Consider the following 12455-nt stretch of genomic DNA (forward strand, 5'->3'; position numbering starts at 1 on the left):
TATGACCGTGAGATCATGACCTGAGCTGAAATCAAGAATTGGACTCTCAACCGACTGAGCAACCCAGGTGCCCCAAGCAAAATGCATATTTTTAAAAAAACTAGAATTATTTGGAATTAGTTCTGAACTCCGAAAAATGAAAGAGCCTTCCTGAGATTACTTTGGCCTCTCATTTTGGCACTATTAACAAGTTACTAATTTTTATGTTGGATACTGCCTCACAGAGGACACTCAAAGGATATAATTTGGTCAAAGTTATAAGTCCTTCCAAATTGCTAAGGGGGCTCTCAGCAAAAATTTCTACCTATTCCACACTTGAACTTGTACACTAATACACAGAATGTGTTGAAAGGGATTTTTTTCTTACTTTGTTTACCTATTTCAAAGGTTAATAAAATCACCAATGGTACTTAAGTAAAGCTGTGGAGGCCTACGCTAACAGGAGTGGAAAATAGCTGATCAATACCCTGTGACTCCTATTACTTCACGTGAGAAGTAAATGTCTAATTCTTTCCTTCACATCTAATTTTGTCTACTTTGTCAAGGCTTTTCTTACTTACCATTCATGCGATTCAGTAATTTTGCTATTTTCCTCAAGACTCCCAAACTTAAAAAATTTATTCAAAAGCAAAACTCTTAGAAACTTCTTGTTTAATATAACGATAATTTTTTTCTGTTTGTTCTATCTTTAGCCTTAAAATTGATGTTTATTAATATAAAAATCATCTTAGAGAGGGATAAAAAATCCTACTCCACTGTCTCAAATGCCTTTTTTTCCTTTTACTTGCTTCAGCATCTTTTCCCTTTCCCCTGACAACCAATAGCTGGTGTTGTCATTGTAAGAATCATCATTAGTACATCTAGTGCATATTTTCAGGTGCCTACTTTCTATAAATTCTCTTTGATCAAAGACAAGTAGTTTAAAATTCCAGCTTCCAGGTGGCATCAGTAAATATTTTATAACCTAGTTTAACATGGAAAGAAGGCTCCTTGGTTCTTTTCTGGCAAAAACAAAACAAAAGAAAACAAAACAACAAAAAACTATGATAAGGGCCTTTATCTTTCATTTTTAATTTAGGCAAACCTTTTTTGAAAGAGTTTATAGTGCTTTGAAAATTTTACTTAGTGTTATAAAAAATATACTTCTTTCAAAGAGGCTCAATATTTAAAAACTGTTTAAAGTCCAATGTTCTCTTTTAGAAAAGTGCTACATATTATTATTCTCATTTGGTTGACTAAACAACTGGAAAACAATGAATACATAGAAGTTTTAGCAGGCAGAAAAAAATCACAGTTCTGAGTAATTAATGGACACCACCAAATGTGGAAGCTATATATTTACCTAAATTTTAACATAGGGCAAAAGGACACTTGAGAAAGAAATTTCATTTTCCATTATGTTTTTCTTCATTAAATGAGCCTGAGGAAGTAATATACACTCTTGTGACAAGTATAATATATGGAGGTGTGATATGGAAGGCTTTGAATAAAAAGGAGGAAGGCAAGCATAAAAAAATAAGCACATGGTCTGGAGTTTATCCTCATCACTCAGTTCTAAAATGAGAAAAGGCTATATATAATTTATTATAATTGCTCATGATAGGAGAAAGTCTGTGATTCAGCCACAAAGATAAATGTCACTTATAATCATGCCTTGCCCCAATAAAACACTTTTAAATAGCGAAATTTGCAAAACCATACCCAATGTGCGTGGCTTCTGTCCTTCCTTCGCCAGTGAATACACATCTTGCTGCCAATAAGTCACCAAAACTAACATCTACTGGGTGTTCCACAGGATAGAAAGCCTGCCAAGAAGATAAACACAATTCATTAATATTACCAATAAACCCCAGAACTGCATGCTTTAATAATGTGAGGCTTGGCACGCCCTGGGTAGAAAGGATGAAGACACACACATGCAGACACACGCTTCATCGTCTGTTTAGAAATGTTAAGAGAAACCATCAAGTTGGAAGTTGTAAAAAACGCAGTTACACACAGCTTAGATACAGAATAATGGTAGATTTAGAGACGCTAGGATTCTAGAGACATTCACAAGGATTCTATGAGGGTTTCTAAAATTATTATCTGCTGATTAACATTTTTTCTCTCAAAATTAAACTAGTTTCTACACACCTGTGGCAGCTGGGGGCTCTGGCGTCCAATCAGTGTCCACTGTCCATTTCTTACTCTATACCCACTCACAACCTTACCTGTAATGAACATAAATTAGAATCATATAATATCATAAAGTATTAGAAAAATAAAAGGCATTACTTGCTTTCCTTTTTCAAAATAAAATCTGAATATTGTCAGAACCCCAAACGCTAGGTATTTTAATGAAAAGATATGAAAAAAATATAGAATTTCAAGGTATGATGCAACAACATCTCTCATAGAAACAGACTTAAGGTCAAATATAATTTACATTGTACATTTATAGCATTAGCAAGCACAATGGTAAATATTTATAATTTAACCTATAGTTTAAAGTTCTTACCTAAATGGTGAGTGTGAACTCTATAGGCAAAGACATGCATTGGATACTTTTTGTAATGGCATGAAATATCTGAATTCACCACTGTTAGAAATGAAAACACAGAAAACAGGTCACTAACCAGCTGGAAAACAACATTATTCTTGTCTAAAAGTATGTATAGGTAGTAGTATGTACAAGATGCTAGGCACAGGGATTTTCCTATCAAGTGGACATGCATTCATGTATTCAGTGGATATTACATGCTTATTATGTGCCAGCCAATTTACTAAGATGACCTCTTACCCTCTTGCAATAACCTCTTCCCCTCACATTTAATTTCCTTCACAAACAAAATGTCTAGGACCAAATCAAGACATACCGTCAGGAAAAACATAGGCTTAATCTGTTACTTTTACCATGAAATTTATGCAGTTGAAAAAGCTTAAAAATTGTTTTTATTTCTTAGAAAATAAGGATTTTTGAAAAATTGCAAACACCTAAGGTAATTAGATTGACAGCTCCTGTTGAGAAGGAACCACTTCATATACATCTCTTTCCCTTCAGTTTAAAACACTGTAGTTATTCAATAAATATGTCTTTGATAATAAGTAAGCAGTAACAATGATACCATACTTGTCATTAGCTTTAAAAGATTCCCAGTAAAAACAAATGAATAATATTTAATAGGGCATTTTCATCAGAAGATCAGATACATTGATAAATAATATTACACTTATTCCAAAAGCTTTTAGTAAGTTTAGGAGAATCAGCTATTATTATCCCCATTTTACAAACAGAGAATTAAGCTCAGTATATCTGAATTCGAAGATTGAGTCAAATCAAGATTTGCTAACTTCTTGATTTTGAACCTGATATTCTCTGTAGCAAGTTTATGTCACAGTATGCTATGAGGTTTGTTTTTGGCATCTAAAGAATGGAAGACTGATTTGTAAAATACTCAGGATTTATTCTTTCATTTACATAACTTACTACCTACCCATGGACCTTAATTCTTAGCATCTCAATAAAAGAATGGATGATAATAAGCTACTGGCCTAGAATAATACAAAAATCTATTTTAAATCTAAGGATGATAATAAGAATTGTTTTAGTTTTCAGAGATATTGGTCATTTCAAAATTTTATTAAAAATATTCTGTAAATGCATTTCTATATATTAAGTAATGAGATCATCGTAAATCTGAAAAAATAATTACCTTTTTCTCCTGGTGGAATAACAGTGTCAACAGACATCATAAGGTACATGCCAGCAATTAATGGCTGTCTGCGGGAAACAATAATATTTATCTTAACTATTTGAAACATCAAAACTATGGCCTTAGAAAAACAAGATATACTTCAGTACACCAGTCTATAAGATTCACGTGAAAACTAAAACAAAACAATATGGAAAAAGAGGTAGAATAGATGTTTTTCTTAAAATAACTTAATTTCCTGGGCAAGGAATTAAAAACACATTTTTATGGCATGGTGCACTTGGAAAGCAGTCTCTAAATGGCTCCTGTGATGGTTAATCCTATGTGTTAACTTGGTGAAGCAAGTGATAGCCCAGTTGCTTGGTCAAACGTTGGTCTAGATGTAGCTGTGAAGGTATTCTTTAGATGTGACTAACATGTTAATTATCGACTTTGAGTAAATCAGATTACCATTTACCCTGTGGGTAGGTCTCTTTTTTTTTTTTTTTTTTTTTTTTTTTTTTAACGTTTATTTATTTTTGAGACAGAGAGAGCATGAATGGGGGAGGGGCAGAGAGAGAGGGAGACACAGAATCGGAAGCAGGCTCCAGGCTCTGAGCCATCAGCCCAGAGCCCGACGCGGGGCTCGAACTCACGGACCGCGAGATCGTGACCCGGGCTGAAGTCGGACGCTCAACCGACTGAGCCACCCAGGCGCCCCTAGGTCTCTTAAGAGAAAAGACTGAGGTCCCAGGAAGAGGAAGGAATTCTGCCTCCAGATTGCACTGGAGTCTGCCTCGAGTCTGCATGCTGACTCCTGCCAGAATTTCCAGCCTGCCTTGCAGATCAGACTTGCCAGCCCCCACAATCATGTAAGCCAATTCTCTGAAGTAAATCTGGCTTTCTCTATACATGTGTGTGTGTGTGTGTGTGTGTGTGTGTGTGTGTGTGTGTGTGCGCGCGCGCACGCGTGCGTGCACGCATGCATGTGTGTGTGCTTTCTACTGGTTTGATTTCTCTGGAGAATCCTGGCTTATAATAAAGCTCCCAATAGTTAGCTCTCAATATCTTAGCTCTGACACTCATGCCCTTGTGGAATCCTCTTCCCTTAAGCATGGATTGGGCACAGTAACTAGACTTAGGCATTTGTTATTTCTAACAAGCAGAATAAGGCAAATGCAATTTCACTTTTTTTTCCATAGGAGTCAGAGTATAAAGATTTGTGGCAACTCTTTTCTTCACCTATCAGACTTCTATATTATTCAGTAACTTCCGATATTAGGCTGCAAAAAGGCTATGGTTTCTATCTTACACGCCCTTTCTTGCTTTCTGTTGCTGGGTGTGATGGTAACCAGGTGCCATATTGTGAGCTGTCTTGTATAGAGCCTACGAGGCAAGAAATGAGGGAGTCCTCCAGCCCACAGCCAGCAAGGAATTGAATCCTGTCAACAGCCATGTGAGTAATCCCGGACGTGGCTCCACCTCAGGGGACCCCTCTCCACCCCTCGCTCCCAATGACTGAAACCCTGGCTGAGCCCAATGACTGAAACCCTGGCTGAGCCTTTGATCACAGCCTTTGTATGAGACCACTAGCCACAGCCCCCAGCTAAGCTTGTGCCCAGAATATTTGTTGTTTTGGCCACTAAATTTAGAGTAATTTGTTATACAGCAATAGACAATGAATCCAGTGGATTTCCCACTTTTAAGTTCTCAAAGATCTTAAAGCTGTCACTGAGCTGGGGTAACTGGAAGTACTTACGGCAGGCGGGTGAGGTGCAAGGACACACCAGAACAGTCTTTGTGATTATCTGAAAATACACACACACACACACACACACACAATACAGATCTTAAATATGAAAATGTGAAAATCGAATTTCAAACCAATAAATTTTAAACGATTATAACTCAACACTAAAAACACCCAACTATGTTTTATCTCAATGGTGCTTTATAGTTTGCAGAGTACTTTCATATTCATGAATATATTTAATCTCCAATGCATCATGACAACAAAAGTCTGTGGTTTTTTCTTGACACCGCAAACTGCTAAGTCAACTGCTTTCCTGCAGACGTTCAAGATACTAGTCAAAGCTTAGAGAAGAAAGTTGTTGCTGCTCTTTATGAATGAGCGACCTCTTTGAAACATCCAGAAAAGTTGATTAACTGGATGGTTTGCTCCATGGTGGCTCCAGACAACTAGTTTCTCTACTTTTAAAAAACTGTAGCAGTCCATACTTTGACCTTTCAAGATACAGCCATGTTTAGAGTCTGCAATGTTTTTGATATATGAATAGGAATCACTTTGTTTAACTTCTATGCCTTGCCCATTCTTACCTCCTAAATAGAGACCTGATGCTAATTTTCACCCCAACTGCAGTGGAAAGCCTCTGACCATCTCTTTATTTTTGTCAAGGACCCTTTAGAGACCTCTGACAAATCCTTTTCCTTATGCCTTTGCCTTCCTGAAGTAGAAAGAAGGTAAAAATTTAAATGACCCATCCTAATTTTTATCTCTGTTGAACTTGCTGATCTGTCACCACAGAGACCATGAGTAGTAACTCATACTTACTCATTCCTTCTATTTCTGTATATGTTAAATTCTTTTTACTTCACATTTTATTGTATTTATAACACATTATATCTCAATTTTGAGTTGATTTAATATAAATAACTACTGTGTGTGTGCAAGATTGACAGATTTATACTTGAAATTAAGAAGTGAAGTATGCTAACAAATAACAGCAGATAGAATAGTTTATGGGAATTTCCTTGTTTCAGCTGTAATTCTTATGAGAAAAACAAAGGTAGCTTCATACAGTAATATATAAAAATAGGTAACCTAACTAACAAGATATACATTTTGATTTACCAGATATAAAATTCAGAAAGTATAACAAATCATTATTTAATACTTTGGCCATAAAACACAAAGGAAATTTCTCGATATAGTATTAAGATTGATTTTAACAAAGATAGTGCAGGAATAAATTCAAAGGTAAACATTTTATATTTAATCAGGTTTTTTTTGGTCACTTTACAAAGGGATCTCTATCTAATCTCCTAAATCAAATTCCAATGTGGTGATATTTTCATAATCATATTAGTGAGGTTTTTTTTGTTTTTTGTTTTTTTTTAATTTCAAGTGAGTTTTAAAGAGATGGCGAGATGAGGCACCTGGGTGGCTAAGTCGGTAGAGTGTCCAACTCTTTGATTTTGGCTCAGGTCATGATCCCACAGTTTGTGAGATTGAGCCCAGCATCAGGTTCTGTGAAGACAGTACAGAGTCTGCTTGGGATTCTCTCTTGCTCCCTCTCTCTTTTCCCCTTCCCTCCTCTCAAAACAAATAAATAAACATTTAAAGAGATGAGAAAATAATAACAAATAACAACACAGGTTTATCTTAATTTTTGTCCATGCTTTTAAATATAGAAAGGATAATTAAGTATTGTTTTTTAAGGTCCTAAAAAAATTATTTTGGGGGCACCTGGGTGGCTCAGTCAGTTAAGTGTCCGACTTTGGCTCAGCTCATGATCTCACGGTTTGTGAGTTGGCACCCGCATCAGGCTCTCTGCTGTCAGTGAAGAGCCGACTTGGATCCTCTGTCTCCCTCTCTCTCTCCGCCCCTCCCCTCATGCTCTCTCTCTCAAAATTAAAATTAAATTAAACATTACAAAGGACTATTTTTGAGACTAAGGTTTCCTAAATGAACTACATGAGCTATAGTAAATATGCCTAGTCTGTACTACTTTCAATATGATTAGCCAAGGACTTCACCCAGAATTATGTAAACATCTACATGATCAAAAGAGAATGGCTGAAAGTATACCGTGCATTCATGCCAAATGATTTCCAAACTCCAGAGACTCACTAATTTAGCTTAGTCAATTTTAGGAAACATTTCTCATGTGTATAAAAAACATCATACCCATCTTATAAGGTTATTTTGAGAGACAATAATCATCCTTTCATTCAGTTAATATTTATTGAGTACTTGTTATATTAAGACACTATTCTATACATGGGGGATGTAGTGAAAAATAATATATTCAAGTTTCCCGCTCTCGCGGTACTTACGCTCTAATGCAAATGGAGGGATAAGGAAATGAGGTAGGTAGGAGAGATACAGAAAAACAAAACACCGAATATATAAAGAAAATAATGTTACAGTAAACTCAACAGGATAATGTGAGAGTGCATAGCAATTTTATCCACTGTGATCCAGGAAGGATGGCGTGGTCTTGGGGCTAGAGATTGTGTAGGCCATGCAGAGTGCGTTAAAAGTTTTATTATTCTCTGTCTGACAGATGCCACTGGAAGATTTTAAGGAATGAAGTGATAGGATCATATAGGTGTTCACCTAGCACAGTACCTGGCACTTATAGATGACTAATTACTGAATGTTAGGCTTTGTAAATTTTTTTAATTAACGATATACCAGGAGAGTTTTTCCCCATATGATGTCCATCCAAACAAAAGGGCCAGTGTGCAATGAGAATTGCTTCTTGGATTTACATTACATTTTTGCATTAAAAGAACCAAGTGAGTCACATTTTGATATCCGACTTGGCTAATATTCTTTACCATGACTTAAAGAAAATCAGGAACAACTAATAAATAAATTAACACATTTCAGAAACTATTAAGGAAATTCATCATTAAGGCTGAAATGTCATCAAATTCAGAGTAGCAGGAATGTTACTAATAATAGTAACATGCCAGCTAATGCCAGGGACAGTGTGTCTTCCTTTAGATAATGTTCTTTACTAGAATTGTCTAAATGGAGAGGATTTTTACTCAGAGAAAAGCTCAAAAATAAGTAAAAAACTTATGTTAGTCTATACATGTCAAATTTTAATTTGAGGACTTTTTTTTTTAAATACCCAGACTTATAAAAGTTTTCTCCAAATTAAATAAGAGCCATTGCTATGTAATTGTTGTATATTTACTTCACTCCAGAGTTTTAAGAGTGAGTCACAGTCTCACCACTCACTCCACTATAAAGACACAGTACAGGTTTTCTTTTGAACTCATGTTTATCAACCACATGCCATATCCTATAAAAAGGTCAAGGATACCACACAATCATAGCAAATCAGCTAAAAACTCAAGTAGTAATATGAGATGATCAACACATTCTTAAGAAAAACATCTGAACTTCTGATTCACATATCATAATGACTTTAGGAAAGATTGAATTTTAAGGCTCTACGTTTTGGTTTTTTTTCCTATATAATGTGACTCTTATATGGGTAGAGGGTTGGTGAATATACATATAAAAATCCAAAGTAAAAATCTTGCCTATTTTACAAAAAGCTCAAGAAATAACAATATATAGAATTAAAGTTAGTTACAAGATACACTTAAAAACCACACTAGATAGAATTTCTGAGTCACTGCTGAAGGAATTTATTTACATCAAATTTATCTGGTCAATGTGATCCACTGAATCAGCAAGAAACAAGGCATTTCTAAAAACTATGCTGTGTGTGTGCACGGGTATGTGTGTAAGCATGTAGACAGTATGTTTTAAATTAAACAGAACACTCTGGATTATCATCATTATTTAATCATGGGGTAATAGAGTTATAATTCTGTGTTACTTTAAGAAATTCTGTTACTTAGGGGCACCTGGGTGGCTCAGTGAGTTAAGTGACAACTCTTGATTTCAGCTCAGGTCATGATCTTACGGTTGGTAAGATCAGGCCCCACGTTGGGCTCTGACATTGTGGAGCCTGCTTGGGATTCTGTCTCCCTCTCTCTCTGCCCTTCCCCTCACACTTTCTCTCTCTCTAAATAAACAAATAAGCATAAAAAAAATAAATCCTGTTTAATCACACACAGTTACTTAATAATGGATACACATTTTAACAATGATATTTTAAGGTTTCTTTTTGAGTGAGACAGAGACAGCGTGAGTGGGGTAGGAGCAGAGAGAGAGAGGGAAAGAGGGGGAAAGAATCCCAAGCAGGCTCTGTGCTGCCAGCACAGAGCTTGACGTGGGGCTTGAACTCATGAAACTGTGAGATCATGACCTGAGCTGAAACCAAGAGTGGATGCTCAACTGAGTGAGCCACCCAGGCACCCATTAACAATGATATTTTAAGTTGAATAAAATTGTAGAAGTTATCTCCAAGTGAGGAAAATACTTATAAAGCATTACTTATATACATTTTAGACATTATTACAGTCAACTGCTACATATATATCATTTCAAAGTCAAATTTTATTATTGTAAATGGTTGTAATCTCTTCTCATGCTACTTTTTACAGTTTACCCTGAAGATCCCGTGTGCTTGCATACACACACAGTGAGAGGTCCCCGAGGGAGCAACTTAAACTCCTTCAAACAAGGTGGTCTGGGGGCCTGGAGGGCTCCTGGATCCACTGATATTCCTACAGCAAGTGGTAGCTCTGGAGAGAAGCATATTTCAGCCTAGTGTTTGGTGCGGAGATTATGACCTTCTAACTCCCACTGTGATCCTTGCCATAGTGATGCATTCTTATTTCCATAACCTCTACTCTGATCTTACTTCTGGTGAACTCAGAAACTTCTCCTAGTTTTGCATATTTCACTGATGGTTTCCAGTGTGCTCTGACTTTGCCCTTCTATTGCAACACAGTACTTCAGCGACAGGATACGAAGCTTCATAAGAATTAATTCATTTCAATTCGCTAGGCTATATATGAATCTGTCTCTGACATGCATCATCATAAAAATGGATGACAACTTAAAAGGTTTATTATCATTAAAAAATACATCAGTGCCTCTGCTAATATTTTACCACATAAAACAAAAAAATCAAAATAAGGACTGAGATCATTAAGAAATGTATAGAAAATGAACTCAGAATGTCAACGTCATAAGCTAGCTGAAAAAACTCCTCGGAAAGGCTGATTCTGTGACTAGAATGAAAGTAAACAGGAAAGAAGAGAGAAGAGGAAATAGATGGGAAAGTTAATGTAGGGGAGAAGACCAGAGAAATGGAATTCCATAGCTTAAAAATAGATAGGAACAGTAATGAGTCAAATAACTAAAATAGCCTGAAATTATAGGATTGAATTTGAAAGAAAGCTAGACTAGGAAGTGAACAACTTCCCCAATTTATATTTCCATATAAATATTGTACATGTTTGTACAGTGGACGACATGTTGGGTGGAAAGTTTGAAATTAATCTGTGTATTTTAATCACACACAGTTACTTGATCATAGTGCCTTATAAGATCGTAAGTTGCAGCCAGGTGCTCTTTGAGTTCCTTTGTCTACAATGAGTAGGATCTGGAAGGTTATCAATTTTAATACTTGGTAGATTTAGTATTCATAATCAATACTGATACCACTAAAAAACCACAGTCTATAAATAAGATAATCTATGTAAAGAACGTACAGTCTTTGCAGATCACAGTAAATATCCAATACATATTAGTTGTTATTATTATTATTCTTTTCATTGGTAGATCCCAAAAATCTTCAACACATGAATATTTTATTTTAACAAATATAATTTCATAGTCATAGGTATGGAATTTCTTTAACTGTAGAAACTAGACCACATAAAATTTCTTCAACTATTAACAAAGTTATAAAAAAGGGGAAAAGGAGATGAGAATATTTTTTAATGTTTATTTATTTTAGAGAGAGAGAGAGAAAGAGAGAGAGAGAGAGACAGAATGGGGGAGGGGCAGAGAGAAAGGGAGACATAGAATCTGAAGCAGGCTCCAGGCTCTGAGCTGTCAGAACAGAGCCCAATGTGGGGCTTGAACTCACGAACCATGAAATCATGACCTGAGCCAAAGTCAGACGCTTAACCAACGGGGCCACCCACCAACCCCAAACATGAGAATGTGAAATGAGTAAAGACATGGTTAAAAAAGGGAATTAGAATTGAAATGGTATTTTAAAGATGTTGCACAAAATAGGAATACTCTCAAAGTAGGAACAGAAATGCTGATTAAGAAGGGTCTGTACTAGGTAGATACAGAACAGAGTAATCACTAAATAAAGAAATATTAGTAAGACATAAGTACCATGGTCTGGCTAAGATGAAATTCTTGGACTGGGTACCACAGGACCATGAAAAAGTTGATAATGCATTGTTTCAAGATCCTTCCACAACTGTTAGTAATAAAGCATCCCCTGATCAGACTGAAGACAATCTGCTTCTTTCTGAGGTCTGGACTAGAGGTCAGTTCAATAGGATTCTATGTTTGCAGAAAAGACAGCAAGGCCATTTTTATCCTGATACCGAAACTGTTGCTTTAATTTACATTTATTCACTTATACTGCACAACTGTCTTCATGCAAAAATCCTGACAGGTCTTCCTTCCAGCTAGCTTCATTTATTTTTTAAAATTTTCTTATCCCAAAGTAAACTATTCTCTTCCTCATTGGATTGGGCCATAGGTTCATTCTTTCTTCAAGGTACACTGGTGAATACTTGACTCCTAGCTATTAATGTTCTGTACTTATCGAGGATTGAACCCAAGATGTCCCTGTTAAAGAGATCTTTCATGATCGCTGTTCTCTTTTAGTAAGACATAATTATAGCCTAATGGATTTAAAGATACAGAGATGAAACTTCACTCACTAGATAGGTATCAGAAGACAATGGGATATATTTCATTATATGTCATTATATTCCATTATAATGTCATATGTATGTACTTGAAGCTTTAGTAATGGTGAAGATGTTAACAGTGGAAAAGTTAAAAGAATTATTTTTTAAAAGATGTAAAATAAGAAAGTCTAATAATGTCTTAGAAGCACATCACAGCATAGG

At 35.7% G+C, this 12455-nt stretch overlaps 1 protein-coding gene across 17 annotated transcripts in view; it reads right to left on the reverse strand.

Annotated features, from left to right (window-relative positions):
- The window catches only part of PAM (peptidylglycine alpha-amidating monooxygenase), a 286781-nt gene that overhangs the window by 72652 nt on the left and 201674 nt on the right, over window positions 1-12455 (reverse strand). For all 17 annotated transcript variants that reach the window (XM_078447685.2, XM_078447682.2, XM_078447671.2 and 14 more), the window contains 5 exons: window positions 5434-5482; window positions 3696-3763; window positions 2501-2581; window positions 2137-2213; window positions 1702-1805 (listed from right to left, as the gene is read on the reverse strand). In XM_078447685.2, the coding sequence (XP_078303811.1) occupies window positions 1702-1805; window positions 2137-2213; window positions 2501-2581; window positions 3696-3763; window positions 5434-5482 (379 nt within the window). The remainder of the gene's footprint in view (window positions 1-1701; window positions 1806-2136; window positions 2214-2500; window positions 2582-3695; window positions 3764-5433; window positions 5483-12455) is intronic.

Source organism: Panthera onca, chromosome A1 (genome assembly GCF_046562875.1).
Source record: "Panthera onca isolate mPanOnc1 chromosome A1, mPanOnc1 haplotype 2, whole genome shotgun sequence".
NCBI lineage: Eukaryota > Metazoa > Chordata > Mammalia > Carnivora > Felidae > Panthera > Panthera onca.